Here is an 18,790-nt window from a genome sequence, read left to right on the forward strand (position 1 = left end):
ACCCTATCTCAAAAACAATGACAACAACAACAAAGTGCTAAGACGTGTTGAACAGAGTGCAGTGGCAGATTGGAAAGGACAGAAGAGTAAGGGACTGGAGTGCTTGATGTCCACAAACTGTGGCCATGAAAATGAAGTGGGATTCGAACAGATGGAAGAATGGGACTGAACATTGCTCAGGCACAGAGACTCTGGGAAGGTAAGTGGTGCCCAGAGAGGGCCGGTGAGGACAGCTTACCTATGGAGGTGGGTGGCTAACCGGGACAGGTTATGGAAGGCCTTGAAGCCAAGTAGAGGAATTTAGAATCAGTACACATTGGGAGGCGTTGTATCTTCTTGAGTAAGAACGTGTGAGGAATCAGGTGGCTGTAGAGGAACCTGCATCTGTTGAGTAGATTGCGGGTGGCTGGTGGTGTGGAAACCACCTTGCGTCTTACAGTGTTCTGAGTGTGACGCAGCAAGGGCCTGAATGGGGTGGTGATTGCAGTGGAATCACTGCACCCAACGCAGTGGAAGAATGCATCTACCAGACATCTTGAAGGAAAAATGCCAAGACTTGTGACAGCTGACCCCTGGATCAGATAATATAGTAGAGCCATGAAGACTATTAGCCAGTGATAAAAAGTACTGTTTCATCTTGACATGGTGGCATTATCACTTTAAGCCTTCTAAATAACAGTTCTGAGAAAGTTTATTAAATTGAGTTGCACTGAATTAATTTTATTTATTCCACAAATATGTATAGTAATAGGTTTCCACTGTGTGTCAGGCAGATGCAGCTGTGTACAAGATGACACAGTCCCTCCTCCAGGGAGCTTACGGTGTGGTGAGAGAGAAGGACAGGGCCATAGGCATTTAAAATGGAGCACATAAAGGGCCGAGAGCTGGAACATATCAGGTGCTATGGGAGCATAAAGGAGCATTGCCTCACCTACAGTCGGGGGCCCGGGTATTGAAGTTGATGCATGAATGATGAACAGGAGCTCCAACTGCACCATAGCAGCCAGAGAAGCATGGGAGAATGTCAGAGGCAGAGGACATGCAGAAGAATATGCACAGGCCTAGCAATGAGGAAGAACACGGTTCCTCCAGGCAGCCCGCGTGGTTCAGTGTAGCTGGAGAAAAGAGAGCAAGAGTGAGGTGTGAGAGACGAAGCAGGAAAGAGGAGCACACCCAGGAATGCTTTGTGAGTCACAGTAAGGAGTTTGGACCTTGTTCTCCAGGCACAGGGGAGCCATTCAGGGGTTTTAAATGGTCAGATGCAGGTGGCAGTTGGGGGACAGACGATGAGTTTAGTTTTGGACACACTGAGTCAGAGGTCCCCATGGACATCCAGGTTGAGGTATGTCAGCAATTCTTACATTCCCATAAAGTACAGTTTAGGCAACAGGGCACATTTCCCTGTGTTGGTATCATTTTTCTCCTGTCCCCCCATCACCTGGAGCTAGGTCTTCAGATCCTCCTTCTTCTTGAGGTATCTAACTTGGAACCCATTTCTGTTTATCTTGGTTGTTCTGATTTTGTTTCTCCTTCTCTCTAGAAGAGCCCTAGACAAGGGCATTCAGAATTCAGTTGGGTGAATGCTCACCTCTTGGAGGAGGGTCTGAGCCATGGATGATCCCTCACTCAGGATTTTTGCAGGTGTCCAGTCCCCTCCCCTAGTGTCTACCTGCACAGTTGTGGCCCAGGACCTCCCCGCTCACCAGTGGACTATTGCTCTAGTGGTAACTGCCTCTCCTTTCTTTCAGCGGGTGCCAAAGCCTTTGTCTGTGATCAGTGCGGTGCACAGTTTTCGAAGGAGGATGCCCTGGAGACACACAGGCAGACCCATACTGGTGAGTTGACTTGGATTCCTGTTCTTCAGGTTTTCCACAGTGTTGGTAGCACATGGACATGAACTGTCTGGGTGGCAACCTCTTTTTAGCAAATGTGACATCCAGTAATTTCCTGGGCGAGCTGTGAGTAGGATGGGCTTCTGCCACGTTCAGCTACTCTTGTCTGTGTGGCTGGCCCAGCAGAAGTTTACAAGTATGACATGGCCCCATGAGAATGGCTGTCCTAGATTAGGCCAAGATCTGTCTCTAACCGGCCACCGAGATCTCATGTTCTTGGAGGTATCTAGTATGCTCTTGTTGAGGCCTTAGTCTGTGTTGTTATCAAAACATCTTCTTCCCTTGGTCAGGAAATCTCTCACACCCATCTGATGAAACTGAAACCCTCGTGTGGCCACAGTTGGCTGGTCCTCCCTCTGCGAGAGCTGAGACATTGTCTAAAATCAGCGTGTACGCAGGATGCATTTGAACAACATTAACTCACGATGATAGAGCTTTATTTGATTTCAAAGGGATTGATTTCACCGCACCAAAGTCATCTGATCATTGTGATCAGAGTCGTTGTCATCACATCATCACAGCAGCTCACACTTAACACTCACAGTGAGGCAGGCACTGTTCTCAGTGCTTTATGTCAGGGGTCCCCAACCCTGGGATCATGGACTGGTGTCTGTGGTGGTCTGTTAGGAACCAGGCTGCATGGCAAGAGGCGAGCAGTGGGCAGGCAAGTGAAACTTCATCTGTATTTACTGCTGTTCCTCATTGCTCGCATTACCACCTGAGCTCCTCCTCATGTCAGAGCAGCAGCAGCAGCAGCAGCAGCAGCATTAGATTCTCATAGGAGCACAAATCCTATTGTGAACTGTGCATGCAAGGGATCAAGGTTGCATGCTCCTTATGAGAATCTAATGCCTGATGATCTGTCACTGTCTCTTGTCACCCCCAGATGGGACCATCTAGTTGCAGGAAAACAAGCTCAGGGCTCTCACTAATTCTACATTATGTGAGTTGTATAATTAGTTCATTATATATTATAATGTAATAATAGAAATAAAGTACACAATAAATGTAATGTGCTTAAATCATCCCAGGACCACCCTCCTGTACCCCGCTGTATGTGAAAAGGTTGTCTTCCATAAAACTGGTCCCTGGTGCCTAAAAGGTTGGGGACCACTGCTTTACGTGATCCCATCTGGCCAATCTCTCAGTAACCCTGTAAGGTAAGGTTGGAAGCTACTCTTATGTCATAGATGAGGAAACTGAGGCTGAAAGGAGGGAAAGTGACTTGCTGGAGTTGGTAGTGGGGACAGGCGTGGTAGAGTCTTATAGTTCAGAGCTGAGACTGCATGGGTTTAATCCTGACTCTGCTACTTCCTATTTGTGGGGCCATGGATAAATTATTTAAACTCTCTTAATTTAGATTTCTCATCTGTTAGAAAAGTGGAGTAATATTAGTGTCTACCTCATAGCATTAGGGTTGTTGTGGGGATGAAATAAGGTATTTTATTTGAAGTATTTCATGGAGTGTTCGGCTCATAGTAAGCACTCAATAAATAGTAGTAGGTATATTTAATGTAATAGATATTTATTGAGTTTTGACAAGGTGCTGGCACTGTTTAGGCATTTAAGATGTAGTAATGCATGAGACAGACAACATTGCTGCCTCTCATGGAACTGAGCTTCTAGCTGGGAGACAGAATCAGCAAATAAATATACGATATCATGTCTGCTTATACATATTAAGTGCTACTAGAAAAGGATAAGGAGTAGAGAATAATAGGGAGAAAAGAAATATTGTGGATATTTAGGGAGAAATGTTGTGGATAAAATGGTTAGGGAAGGCCTCTCCAAGAAGGTGGTATCTGGGCAGAGTCTTAAAAAGTGAAGGAGTGAGCCACTCAAAAATTTCTGGGAAGAATGTCTAAGCAAAGGGAGTGAGCACTTGCAGAAGCCCTGAGGCTGGATCAAGCCTGACAAGTTTAAGGACCCACACTCAGAGCAGTGGTGGCCAGAGAGCTGGGAGTGACGTGTAGAGAGTGGTGAGGGATGAGGACAGGATCTGTCAAGTCTCTCAGCCCTGGTAAAAGATTTGGGTTTTACTCTGCATGTGCTGAGTCCTTTGGAGGGTGACAAAATATTTGCAAATCATATATTTGATGAGGAACTTATAGCTAGAAATAGAAAGAGGGCTTATAATTCAAAAAACATAAACAAATAATCAAATTAAATAATGGGCAAAGGTTCTGAACAGACGTGTCTCCAAAGATAGACAAATAGCCAATGAGCACATGAAAAAGATGCTCAACTGCATTCACCATCAGAGAGATGCAAATCAAAACCACAGTGAGATACTGCTTCACACCCACTACAATGTGGCTACAAGAAAAAATACAGATAGTTACAAGTGTTATCAAAGATGTGGAAAAACCAGAACTCTCATGGGAGTGTAAAATGGTGTAGCCACTTTGGAAAACATTCTGGCAATTCCTCAAGAGGTTAGCTGAGGCAGGCAGATCACGAGGTCAGGAGATCGAGACCATCCTGGCCAACATGGTGAAAGCCCGTCTCTACTAAAAAAATACAAAAATTAGCTGGGCCTGGTGGCATGTGCTTGTAATCTCAGCTACTTGGGAGGCTGAGGCAGGAGAATCACTTGAACCAGGGAGTCAGAAGTTGCAGTGAGCTGAGATTGAGCCACTGCACTCCAGCCTGGCGTCAGAGTGAGACTCCGTCTCAAAAAAAAAAAAAAAAAAAAGGTTAAACACAGAATTATCATACGATGCAGCAGTTCTTCTTTTAGGTATACAGCCAAGAGAAGTGAGAAGATATGTTCACACAAGAACCTGTACGTGAATGTTTATAGCAGCATTATTCATAATAGCCAAAAAATGGAAACAACCCAATGTCTATCAATTGGTGAATGGATAAACAAAGTGTGGTATATTCATACCATGGTATACTATTTGGCCTTAAAAAGGAATGAAGTACTGATACATACTACAACACAGATGAACTTGAACATGCTCCATGAAAGAAGCCAGATGCAAAATGATTCTGTTCATGTAAAATATCTAGAATAGGCAAATCTACAGAGACAGAAAGTAAATTAGTAGGTGCCAGGGGCTGGGGAAGTTGCGAGGAAATTGAGAGCGACTGCCGATGGAGCTGGAGTTTCTTCATGGAGTGATGAAAATGTTCTAAAATTGATTGTGGTGATGACTGCACAGCTTCGAATACTGAGGCTCCTCAACTTAGAATGGGACTGTGTCCTGATAAACCCATCATAAGTAGAAAAGATAATAAACTGAAAATGCATTTAATCCAACTAACCTACTGAACATCATAGCTTAGCCTAGCCTACCTTAAATGTGCTCAGAACACTTACATTAGCCAACAGTCGGGCAAAATCATCTAATATAAAACCTATTTTATAATAAAAGTGTTGAAGATCTCATGGAATTTATTATATCCTGTACATTACTTCAAAACTGTGATGGTTTCCCACAATTATAAACTTGAAAAATCCTAAGTCGGGGACCATTCTGTGTATTAGTTGAACTGTACACTTTAAAAGACATGAATTTTATATTAAATGGTATGTGTATTAGGTCTCTGAAAAGTGGCATGGGTGTGTACATGTATATAAATGAGCTCTGCCAGTGTCAGGAAGAGTCACTGGCATCACTCATGCCACCTCTCTCTCATATATATACACACACACACACACACACATATATATACACACATGTGTATACATACACACACAAACAGAGTGACGTGCCATGTATTAAGCCGTTCTTGCATTGCTGTAAAGAAATGCATGAGACTGGGTAATTTACAAAGAGGTTTAATTGGCTCACAGTTCTGCAGGCTTTCCAGGAAGCATGATGCTGGCATCTGCTCAGGCTCTGGGGAGGCCTCAGGAAGCTTACAATCATGGTGGAAGGCAAAGGGGGTGCAGGCATGTCACGTGGCCAGAGCAGGAGCTAGAGAGAGAGAGTTGGGTGAGGGAGAAACAGCTGTACACTTTTAAATGACCAGTTATCTAAGAGAACTCACTCATTGTCATGAGAATAGCACCAAGAGGTTGGTGCTAAACCATTCAGGAGAAATCCACCCCCATGATCCAATCACCTCCCACCAGGCCCCACCTCCAGCAATGGGGATTACAGTTCAACATGAGATTTGGACAGGACAAATGTCCAAACTATATTACACCATATAATAATAACATTTTGGTCAACAATGGATTGCATATATGACAGTGGTCTCATAAGATTATAATACTGTATTTTTACTGTGCCTTTTCTACATTTAGATGTGTTTAGATATGTAAATACTTACCACTGTGTTATAATTGCCTGCAGTGTTTAGTACAGTAGCATGCTGTAAAGGTTTGAAGTCTAGAAACAATTGGCTGTCCCATATAGCCTAGGTGTGTAGAAGGCCGTACCATCTAGGCTTATGTAAGTGTGCTCTAGGATGTAGCCTAGAAGCTACCCACTAGGAAGTGGAGAGCTGAAACTTGACCCAACTCACGTGCTCTTTCCACGACTCCCCAGCTGCCTGCACGTTGACTGAGTGTTGTCCATGGGCTAAAAGGCTCAGGATCATTTAGCTCACTGCCTTGTCATGGGCAGGGCTCTTTTGGCTCACTGTGCCCTATTTAAGACAAAATTGTCTAATGAAACATTTCTCAGAACATATCCTTATCACTAAGTGACATTTGACTATACACACATGCATGCACGCACATACACACACACACGCATACGTAGCTTTACTGAGATATAATACATATACACACACAGATGTGCATTTATAGGGAAGGGGGAAAAGTAGTCCATTGGAGGGTTTTGACTGGGAGAATGACATGACTTGATTTATGTGTTTAAAAGATTATTCTGGCTCTTGTGTTGAGGACTGACCATAGAGAGTGTTGTCATGTAACAAACCACTCCAATAGTAGCTTAAAACAATAAAGTGTTATTGTCTCTGACAGTTCTTTGGATAACTGGGCTCAGCTGGGTGGTTTTCACTTGGGGTCTCATGTGGTTTCCATCAGGTAATGGCTGGAGCTGGTGTCATCTGAAGACTCGACTGGGCTGGATGTCCAAGATGGCTCCTTCACTCAATTATCTGAGTCTCAGTGTTCCTTTGCGTGGCTTCTCTCTTCAGCAGAGTAACCTGGACTTGCTGTGTGACAGCTCAGGTTTCCAGGAGTCAGGACACAGGAACTGCCAGCCCTCTTAAAAGCTAGGCTGGAAGTACACAGCATTACTTCTACCATATGTCATCAATCAGATAGTCATAGGTCAGCCCCAGATTGAAGGCGGTGGAAGGCTGGACTCTCCTTCTCAGTAGGGAAGTGACAGAAACCTATAGGGAAGGAGGAATTGATGGCAGTCATCTTTGGAAACAAGCTACCACAGGGGACTAAAGTGGAAGAAGGAAGAACACCAGTCAGCTGCTGTTAAGATTATTGTCGTCAGTATTTCAGCGTTCTTGTCCTTGCCTTTTCTGAGTGGAAAACATGCCTCCTGACTGGCATCTTGAGCTTTGGTCTGGAGGGGCCTTGCCCTGTCATGATGGGAGGGGAGCTTTACAGGTGAGCTGTCATTCCAGTCAGCATCTCCCTAGCTCAGTTATAGAGAAAGTGACCTGGCTAGGTTATTTTGCCCAGGGTTCCAGAGGTGGTTGTCATGAAAGCAAGGGGAGAACCGGGTCTCCCAGGGTCCCAGCCATTTTCTTATTGCTAGACCGCATGTAACTGAGAATCCCACTCTGAGAGTTCTAATCTGGGGGAATGAGCTGTGAGCCAGCTTTGCCAAGCAGCTTAATTCTGTCCATCCAGATTAAATTTGCAGCAGCAGGGAGCCAGCTGCCCTCTCAGCCAGGGGCAGGGGAGCAAGCTGAGTCCCCGAGGGATGAGCAGCTGTGGAGGCTGTTCCTAGGCGGACCCCAGACGTATGGAGCACCCCCTGTGTGCCTGGCACCTGCTGGGGATATGATGGTGACCAACTCAGGCACATGCCCTGTTCTTGAAAGAAGCTGAAGGTCTGAATGTGGTGGTCTGGGCCTTTTGTTTTTTCCCCAGAGATCTTGTGGATGGGGCTCCTCAGCTGGAGGAGGGAGAGGTCAGCTACCAAGTGCCCCCTGCTGATGTTGAGGTAAAATGTGGCTTGCTCAATAGGCCACATGTGGTGTGCTCAATAAAGATTGAGTAAACTGAGCTCTTGAAAGGATGGGGAATGGAGAAAATGAATCCAAATTAGGGGTGAGACACCAAGGTGGATGCTTTGAGAAGGGCTCCCTGCCAGCCTTAGTGTGAGCTGTGGGCGAGCTCCCCCAGCAGGGAAGAGCCACTTCCTTGTGTGGGGCAGGTGTCGTGCTCAGTGCCGAGGGGAGATACGACAGCAGTTTTACCCTCAGGATAGGGCTGGCAAAGAGGGGTCCTGTGTGACCATGGTGACTCTTTCTGACATGTGGCAGAGCTCATTCATCACTCATAGCGCTACTTCCTGCTGAACTCAGGTGGATTTTTAGTTCCCCTAATAATCAATGAGAGAATACAGTCTGAAATCTATTTGCCCTCTCTGTTCCAGGAAAGGGGTCCCAGGAGGAAGGGAGTTGCCTGATGACAGGGAGCGCTGAAAATGTCACTAAAGCTATTGGAGTGGGAAAAGCCAGGTGGGAGACCAGGTACCATTGGGAAGCCAACGGGAGAGTAGGTAGGGAAGAGCTCTGAAAAAGAGAAGGAATGGAGACCCTGGGACAGTAAAAATACTGCCAATGCCACTTGATATTTTTGCTACCTTAGTTTATAAAACAATTTCCTTGATTACACCCATTTAACAGATGAGACCATGGAGGCCTAGACACTACCCACTAGGAAGTAGAGAACTGGAACTTGACCCAACTCCAACTCAAGTGTTCTTTCTACTACTCCCTGGCTGCCTCCGCACTGACTGAGTGTTGTCCAGGAGTCTGTAGGCTGATTGGTTCAGGGTGATCCTGTTTAGAGGTCATTGAGTTCATGGCCCTGCCTGGGAAGAGCTCTTTTGGAACCCTGTGCCCCATTGCACTAAGAAGCCCCAACACCCTGATGTGTACATCCTCCTCCTGGAGTAGGATACAGTTTGCCTGAATCAGATCAGTTTCATATCCAAGGCTGCCATGTGGGAGTTCATGGAGCTCACGTGTGGCTTTGCATAGGGCAGGTGGTTATGGTGTCGTACAGGTATTCTTGAAACTGGAAAATGAATTTAATGGAAACTATTTCCAATTCCAGCCTATCCAAGAGAATGGCATGTTCACATCTCACCCTTTTGACCCTATTTGACCTGGATTTCTGTCCTGGTGTGTGTGACCCCTCCTTGCCCCCTGCCCTCAAGATCTTGACGGGCTCAAGCTGGTGTTCTAGGAGGCCACGCTTATGGTTGGGCTGGGCTCAGGCTTTGTTGTCACATTCAGTTTTCTGTTTTGGTACAACGAAGGCTTTGAGGAGATAAACAGAGATCATTTTACACCTTTTATATTATGACAAATACATATTGCAAAACACTGCTGCTTCCAAAATGTTTGGGTTGCAGAGCAGTGAGGAATTAACAGCTAGGCAGTTCCCGAGATGCTTGTACTTCATTTACACATCAGAATTTTTTTTACACTGTTCAGTAAAATAAAAGTGAGAAAACACACATACGTGCACGTGCACACCCCCATGCACACCCAGTGCACCACCTGGCTTCTATATCAGGAATGTCTTAAATTAGTAAGTAGTTCTTTAAGTCCAGATAAACTGATAAATACCATTAATGGCTTAATTTATTCTCTGGGTTTGAAATTTGACACACGGACACTATCTTGGCTCAGGAAACACAAGTGGTTTTGTGCCAGAGGTTTTAATGACCGATCAGTAATATAAATTGCTGCATCACTGAGCAGAAATAGCTTCTCCATGTCATTTGATCTGGAAACTTCTCTGGCCAGGCAGCAGTTAATAAATTTAAAAATAATTACCCTCTTTATTCAAAGTCAAACTAATTAGGAGTGGGTTTTACAAATCATAATGTTGTTCAAGCCACTGTACATCCCCATTTGGGACTTGAACAGGCCTGGGGGCAACAGACAGGATCCGGTGGTGTTAATTAGAGGGCAGCGAGATAACTTGGCTGCTGAGCTCCAAGGTAGGAGGCCGGGCAGTCTTCAGCATGCCCTCGGGAGAAAATGGGAGGTCTGAGTGAAGAGGCCATGAGGGTGACCTGTAGGAACCTTCAACTCTTTCAGTCCATCTGTAGGGGACCCAGAGCAGCCACCTATTGGTACTGTGAACATGGGGGAGTTGGGGCCAGGGCTGGTCTGTGTGGGCCTGGCCAGAGAGACTGAGGGAGTCAGGGAGCAGGAAAGGGGGATGGGCAAATGACTGCCTGGGGACAAGAGACCTGCCTGAAGGCAGGGAAGTGGATGGGATGATCTCTAGAGGACATTACTTCCTAGGAAAGTTTGAGCCCTAACAGAGTGGTGCAGGCTTGTCATGCAGATTGCAGGGAAGAGGAACCCCATGAAGCCTAAAGTCAGAGTGTCAAGTGCAGGGTATTTGGTGCACAGTGACCCAGAACTTGGGATCTGGTGTCAGACTATCTAGATTCCAATTCCAGCCCCATCACAGATTGGATAATCTCAATATAGGCCTCGCATGGAGTAAGTGCTCAGGAAATGGAGGTGCCAGTTTCTCTCATCGCATCATCCTGGTCTTCCTCAGAGGCTTCTGAGAACATGAATTTCCCCCACTGGATAGGTTGACGGGGCCAAGTCAGTGAGGATGGTGTTGGAGGAATAGGAACAGTATACACCTGCTTTGCAAGGCCATGGTGAGGTCTTCCAGGATCCCTGACTATGTCCTCCGGCCAAGAGGACATTTGCAATGTGCCCACTGAGTTAACAGCCACTGGGGCCCTCTCAGTGCAGTTGAAAGAAGTGAGGGCAGATTGAAGCTCCACACTTTGAGCAATCTCAGGGAGCAGATTTGGTAGATCTTAAGGCCCTGAGGTCTGGAATGCCCAAAGCTTCCCAAAGGAACCATTCCCTGTTGGTGTCTAAACAGGTGATGTGTAAACCCAGGCCAGACAGGCCGCAAAACTGGAATTGAGACTAAGCAGGTGTACCAGCCTCCAGGAGCACCAGGCCTGTGCCCTTCTACATCTTAAGAGGAGGCTTCAGTGACTGGTGCCCTCAAAGGCTCAGGAATTTTGGGTTCCTGGTAGGGTCCTGAACCATGTCTGCTATCACCAGGAACCTGGGTATTCCCTGTCTCTTGACTTCTTCAAATAGAACCTTCCACCTCATCCTACCTTTTCGCCAGTAAGAAAAAAGAGGCAAAGAAACAGACAAAGATAGCTAAGGTCATTCCTAGGTTTAGAAGTTCTGAGGCTGGGAAGCTTAAGGGCACCCTCTGCAGGCCCAGGGTACTAGGTCGAACTAGACCCTAGACTTACCCTGGAGGAATTCAGCTCTCTCCTCCAGCCCTCAACCTGCCCTGCAAGGTCTGCCAGGTGAGTGACTCAAGTTTGCTGTGAGACTAGCCTGTGTAGCTGGCTTATCCTGTAGTTCCTTCATTTCCTCATTCTCTGAGTTTTTAAGTACCTACTGTATGCTAGGTGCTTTGTGGACTTAATACATAATAGTGAACAGAAATTGGGCCCTGCCTTCCTGAAGGTTACGGTGTTGTGAAGGAAATGAGCATGTAGGTTGAACTTGCCTTAGGTACAGATAATTCAATAGCTGTACTCTTTTGGATACTTTTGAGTTATGATTTTTATTAAGTCTTCACTATAGTCCAAAAATATAGACCTTTTTTCTTCCCTAATCTTTGCCAGAGAAAACTGAGTCCCAGAAAGGTTAAGGAAGACCAATCTGGGGCAGGACTTGAATGTGTGCCTTGGGCTTCTGTACCCCAGAGCCCACATTTTAGTATTGTCTTCCCTCCCTGTGGGGGCCTGGGCATCAGCTCTCATGTGCGGATCAATGGATCAAAGCCCCTATTTGAAAAAGGGGGTCAGTTAAGAACACACAATCCAAACTAGAATTAGGGCCCACGAGTTCAGCCCAAGGTTCTCTCCACTGTGACTACAAAATAAGTACTTTCTTTTACTGGCCTAGAAAAAGTTGCTTAGTTTCCACATTACTGCGTCACAGGGGAAGCCACTCAACCAGATGCAAATGTTGAGATGCTGGTTCTCATCCACTGTGTTGTCGGCTGCAAGAGTCTTGCAGTCCAGAAACAGCATACCTCTGGCGGCTGAGGGTCCATGCTGTGGACTCTGCCCTTCCCTTCTAGCAGGGAGTGGGCATTGGAGGGAACCCCACCCAAAGGGTCCTCTTCATTTCAGTGTGAAGGAGTCTAGGAGGCATATACTCTGTCTTCCCCCCACTCTCTGTTTCTCTCTCTTTGTCTCTCTCTCTCTCTTTGCACTGTGTGGCCTCCCCCTTTGGAGGTGCAGAACTGTCTCTCCAACCTTGGTGTTGGCTGCCTGCTTGCACTGGCCCCTCTCCTGATATGTTAATAATATTTGGAGGAAGCTTCAGGGACAGTCCCTGGCTCTGAACTTCAGAGTAGAAAATGAAGTCCTTGTTTGGAGAATTTTCTGTAGTGGGTGATCATGGTGGGGGCAGGGGGTGGGGTGGGAGTAGCAGGCAAGACAGAGGATTTATTTTATTTTAATTATTATTTTTGAGACAGAGTCTCGCTCTGTCGCCCAGGCTGGAGTGCAGAAGGCAGAGGATTTAAAAGGGTGAGCAGCAACGCTCCTTCCCTCAGGATAGCTGCTGGCCTTGCCCCCTCCTGCCCTGAGCTTGGCACGAGGGACAGTGCTGGGCACCAAGGAGTCCTGTAATGATAGGAAAACTGGCAACTGTTCTAGTTCCTGCTCTCAAGAACAGCCTCCCAGTGGCTGGTCCCAGAGGAGCTGGGAGGGGGCCAGATGATGACAAATAACTTAATCTACCTAAACTTTACATGAAAAAAAAAAAAAAATCCAAACGAGCCTCAAACCTCTGTCCAAGGTGGAGGGTATCAGGGAGGACAGGACAGTGAGTCATCAGAGGGACAGGCAGACTCCATGTGGTTTGCTGTGACCTCCCCATTGAAAACATAATAGCATTTGACTTTTATAAATATCAGAGGTGATTTGTATAGCATTTCACATTCTGTGCCAAGGAATTTAACATGAGAAAGCTCAGGCTCAAGAACGGCCGCGGAACGTCATAGGCACTTTGGGAGGAGGGTCATGTGCTGCTGTTTGTACAGTCAGTGCCCCAGCATAGATTTACTCTTGACCTAATTTCATGCTGTTACTATAAAGGCATATTTGATGCCTAATATAGAGTTTTATTTTCCAAGCACAGGGCTCTCGGCTGTGCTGGAGCTGCTTGCTGTAGAGTAGGGAGGAACAACCCAGCCGTCTCCTGCTGGCCCAGACCAGCTATTCTTTCTCTCCATTGTTCACCCTAGTGGCTCCCAGGGCCCCTCTGGCCACCTTCTGGAGGGGCCCCCGATACTCTTTTTTAAATTAATAAATTTCATTTTTTTAAGAGCAGCTTTAGGTTATAGCAAAATGGAATGGAAAGTATAGAGTTCCCACTGTACCCCCGTCCTCACACGCAAGTGCACAGCCTCCCCCACCATCAACATCCCACGCCACATGGGTGGTACATTTGTTACAATTGGTGAGTCTACGCTGGCACATCATTGTCACCCAGGGCCCACAGTTCACATGAGGGTTCACTCCTGGTGGTGTACAGTCTGTGGATTTGGACAGACGTGTAAGGACACGCATCCACCATTTTTGTATCATACAGAATAGCCGCTTCACTGCCCTGAAAGTCCTTTGTGCTCTGCCCTTTCATCACCCCAGCACATTTTATATGAAGCATCACTGCCCTGGACAGTGATTTGAGGGGATCAGTGGTGTTTGGCTCTTTTGGGATTGGAGAAGGAGAATTTAAGCAAGGCAGGTTTGGATTAGAAAGGGCTGAAGCTCATTTCCTCCACAGACATCTTGAGTGTTTCTCGATGCCAGACATGGATGCTCGGTCCTGGGATAGGGATTTTGGACATGTATGCTGGGACCTGGGACCGGGATGCCAGACACGGATGCTGGGCCCCGGGACGGGGATGCCGGACATGGATGCCAGGTCCCGGGACGGGGATGCCGGACATGGATGCCGCTGGGCCCTGGGACGGGGCTGCTGGACATGGATGCCGCTGGGCCCCGGGACGGGGATGCTGGACATGGATGCTGGGCCCCGGGATGGGGATGCCGGCCATGGATGCTGGGCCCCGGGATGGGGATGCCGGCCATGGATGCCGCTGGGCAGTGGGCAGGACACAGACCTTGCCCTTCCCCGGCCTCCCACCCTAGTGGAAATGTGATTGCAAATTACCATTGGGGATGTGGAGGCAGCATGGTGTTTGGAAGCAATAATGAATTAGGAGAAGGAGAACTAGGTTCTTATCCTGGCTCTGCTATGGACTTGCTTCATATGGGACAAATGGCTTCGTTTCCTTGCTTCTCTCAAAGGTAGGGTGTAGGAATTGGGCAAGAAAAGTGCTGTTTGGGGGGTTCTGTGGTTCCAAGGACAGCCTAAGATTCTGATCTTGCATTAATGGTCTGTATTTTTCTCAACCTTAGTTTTTCACATTTGTAAACTATGATTAATAATCATAATGGTTGCTGTAAGAACTACATAAAACCATACATGTGGGGCCGGGCACGGTGGCTCACACCTGTAATCCCAGCACTTTGGGAGGCCGAGGTGGGTGGATCATGAGGTCAGGAGATCAAGACCATCCTGGCTAACACAGTGAAACCCCGTCTCTACTAAAAATACAAAAAATTAGCCAGGCTTGGTGGCGGGCACCTGTAGTCCCAGCTACTTGGGAGGCTGAGGCAGGAGAATGGTGTGAACCCGGGAGGCGGAGCTTGCAGTGAGCCGAGATCGCGCCACTGCACTCCAGCCTGGGCGACAGAGCAAGACTCCGTCTCAAAAAAAAAAAAAAAAAGAAAGAAAAAAAAAATCATACATGTGAAGCCCTGAGCCCTGGGAAGGAGGACTGATGTATGCATAAGTGGTAGCTGCTTGCTACTGTTATTTTTAGAGGCCTGCAGTTTCTGTCCCTCACCAGTAGACAAGAATTCCTCCACTTTATTTAGTAGCTTATTCAGTAACAGTGTATTAAATACCTACTGTGTCTGAAGAAGGGATTAAAGATGAAGATCTTTTGCCTCTTAAAAACTGTTCTAGAAATTGGAGGGGAAGGATAGAGTCTGATCTTTGAGGACTATTATTCAGAACGTGGTCTGTGCCCAGCACTGTGGCTTTTTATGTATGGTCCAATATAGTCATCAGGACACCACTAAGGGGGGCTTCACCGTCTGCATCACTGATGAGGAATCACAGGCTCAGAGAGGCTTAAATAATACGACTCATCCAGTGGCAGGACTGGGATTCCAGGTTGGTGTTTTCTTGGGGTGATCTGGTGGGACTCACCGTCCTCACTGGTCTGAGTTGCCCCTTCACTCTCAGAATTGTCCCCACATCCGAGTCGTGAATAATCAACCTCAGTTCTTGATCTCGGGTTTCCACTCGTCTCCCCTCGTGCCCATGCTCAGCCCCTCAAGCTTCTCCTTTATCCCTCTCTCTCCCACTATCCACTCCTGTGTTTCCTCTCTGACTTCTCACCCTTCTCCTTAGTGACGCCATGGCTGCCCGATGACAGAAAGGAGTTAATAAAAACCAATGTGTAACTGAAACTTGAAAGGCCATAAATCGCCTTGTTTTTTCTAGGATGTTGGTAGCATTTTGATTTAATAGTTGGACAAACACAAGGGCCTATTTTATTCAGAGTTTACAGGCCTCAAGGCTGTTATTCCTCCAAAGTTAATAGCATTGAAATTGCAGGGTTTGCTATAATTTGCCTATCGCTTTCTGCTCCACCATTGATGTTTATTGTCAGCGGGATGGAATCTCAATCCGACTCACTTAGATAACATGTCTGTTAAACATTTAGATAATTGTACCATCATTAACTTGTCACATTATTTTAGAGATTCAAAACAGAGGCAGGGTAAGTAGAGGTACCCAAAGGGAGTGGAGGTGGGAGGAGGGGGAGGAGGAGGAGGAGGAAGAGACAACGTCTTCTGAGTTAGACAGCCAGGAGAGGAGAAAGTTCATTGCACACCTTGGCATCTCTTTGGAGGTATCTAAGTTAAGGAGGTACGTGCCACCAAGCCGGGCCCAGGGTTGCTCCCTGAGGAATCCGGGGACCAGTGTCTCAACCACCGACCGCCGTGGCAGTAGGGCCTGTTATCAGCAGGCCCCTGAGACAGTGTGGCCAATGCTCAGAAACCCTTGGCGTTTCATCCCCGACTTTGGCCTTTATGTACCAAAGTTTCTAAGCTTTCCTTAGGGATGCTGATTGCAACATTATTTGTAATTGCAAAGCAATGAGAATGACCTAAATATCCAAAAGTAAGGAATCTGTCAATGATGGTATGGAAAGATGTCCATGATGTTTTGCATGATAAAAGCTGGTTAGAGAAATCAGGTTATATAGTGTGGTCCCATTTCATATAAAATACTAAAGCCACCCTATAAGACTCTGTAATGCTCTATACCTGTTAACAATGATTATCTTTAGAAGTGGGATTATAGGGCAAAGGTGTTCTACTTTCTGCTTTATCTATTTTTGAGTAATAATAATGATGATTTACAAGCACATATCACTTACATAATTTTAAAAATTAAAGTCACTTTATAAATAAGAAAAATATCACCTTCAAGTCTCATTCTGTGTATGGAAGGAGGACTTCTAAAAAGAAAAGGCTGCAAGTACAAATAAATGAGTTTTGGGAGCGCTCATGGACATCAGTATCTCAGCCACACTGGCAGGTGCCTCAGTTTCCCACTGTTAGGACAGATAAATGCCAGATGGAGAATGCAGCACAGGGGAATGGGCCTGTGCCAGCACTCAGAGGTCAGGGCTGCTGTCTTGTTCACTATGGGCCTGACGGAGGAAGTGAGTAAGAAGAGAGCTTTTTCTTACACCGACATAAGGACTGAGGTCACACCTGGAGGGGGTGACAGAGGCCACAAATAAGAATGAGCTCAGCTGGAAGTGGGAGTGACTCCCCATGTGGGAGACTTGGGGATCAATTAAATACCAACAGTAGTGGGGCACTGAGCTTGGAATACAAAACTGCCCTCGAGAAATAACGGGGTGTTTGCTCCCTGTTCCCATGGTACCACGAGGTCACAGAGGTGACTACAGTGCTGTCCATCTGGCTTTGGACACTGTTATCTCCTGCATTCCCAGGGCCTTCTGTGTGACCTGGACGAGAGAACTGTCACTATTGCCTCTCTCCAATCTGTGTGTGCCCCAGTGACACAGGCAATAGGAAAAATGTTTCCCCAACTGTACCGTAAATAATGCAGATATTTGGGCGTGGGAGAAACAAATAATATCAATATTTTATAGACTGTAGGCTAAATAATGTATATATTTAGAAAAGCAGCTTAAATATTTCATATGCTGCAGTGAAGATTCCTGCTTAGAGGCATAATTTGGGCTGGTGAGGGCTGTGAGTTAAGGATGCAGTCCTGCGGAGCCCCGGGGTGAGGGGGCAGAGGGGAATGCAGTAAAAGTGTGTGTGTGAGATTGGAGTGTGGCAAGGACAGGCAGGTATCACTTATTTGGAACCCAAGTAGTTGGAAGTTTCAGATTTTTTTTAACTATCCTGTGCTCTTTTTGTTTTTAATGTGGGAGAGAGACAAATGACAACCTAATAACAAGAATTTATTTTCAAAAAGTAACTTCCAACCCAAGAGAATTGAAAATGTGTCCACATAAAAACTTACTCATGAACATTCATAGCAGTGTTGTTCACAATAGCCAAAAGGTGGAAACTACCCAATTGCCTATCAGCTGATGCATGGATATACAAAATGTGGTATATCCATACCATGGACTATAATTTGGCCATAAAAAGAGTAAAATATTGATGCATGTTACAGCATGGATGAACTTTGGAAATCCCGTGCTAAGTGAAACAAGCAAGACATGAAAGGCCATGAATTAGATGATTCCATTTATGTGAAAATGTTCAGAACAGAGAGCTCTAGACAGTTAGTAGATTAGTGGATGCCAAAGGCTTGGGGAAAATGAGAAGTGACTACTAATGGGTATGTGGTTCCTTTTTGGAGTGATGAAGATATTCTGGAATTAGATAGTGGTGGTGATGGTATTCAGCTTTATGAATACATTAAAAACCAATAAAAGGGCCGGGCACAGTGGCTCATGCTTTGGGAGGTTGAGGCAGAAGGATCACTTGAGCCCAGGAGCTTGAGGCTGCAGTGAGCTTTGATGGCACCACTGTACTCCAGGCTGGGTAACAGAGCAAGACCCTGCCTGTTAAAAACAACCCCCTCCACCCCCACAAAAACAACAACAACAAAAACATTAAAAGGGTGGAATTTTATGGTATATGAATTATATTTCAATTAAAATAAAAAACAACTTTCAGGTGTGTTGTTGGTTCTTACAGACTTAACCCAACCTCCTATACCTGCGGCATCACAGGACTGCAGGTAACGCTTTGCATCATATTGACCATTCAGACAGTGCGGGAGACTGTGGCACCTTTAGAATCATTCTATTCACAGAAGGCAGCAGGGAGTAGGGGTGGCTCTGGGATGCCTCCTTGCCCTCCCCATTCCTCCATTTTCAGAAACAGGAAGGAAGGATCAGGTCTGAACTCTGATCTGGTGAAGTAGTGAGTCCGACATCTGCAAAGTCAGGAGGAGACGGGGTAGTTGCGTCTGTGTAGATTTCTAGAAGAAAAGCCAGCCATCATCTGGCCTGGGAGGAGTCACTCTTGTCAAAAGCAAGACATGGATGGTAT

At 46.2% G+C, this 18,790-nt stretch overlaps 1 protein-coding gene across 4 annotated transcripts in view; it reads left to right on the forward strand.

Moving 5' to 3' along the window:
- Positions 1-18,790, forward strand: part of ZBTB16 (zinc finger and BTB domain containing 16) — a 195,428-nt gene that overhangs the window by 125,281 nt on the left and 51,357 nt on the right. For all 4 annotated transcript variants that reach the window (XM_003805486.5, XM_034933740.4, XM_034933742.3 and 1 more), the window contains exon 4: positions 1,749-1,835. In XM_003805486.5, the coding sequence (XP_003805534.1) occupies positions 1,749-1,835 (87 nt within the window). The remainder of the gene's footprint in view (positions 1-1,748; positions 1,836-18,790) is intronic.

The sequence above is a fragment of the Pan paniscus genome, chromosome 9 (assembly GCF_029289425.2).
Source record: "Pan paniscus chromosome 9, NHGRI_mPanPan1-v2.0_pri, whole genome shotgun sequence".
NCBI lineage: Eukaryota > Metazoa > Chordata > Mammalia > Primates > Hominidae > Pan > Pan paniscus.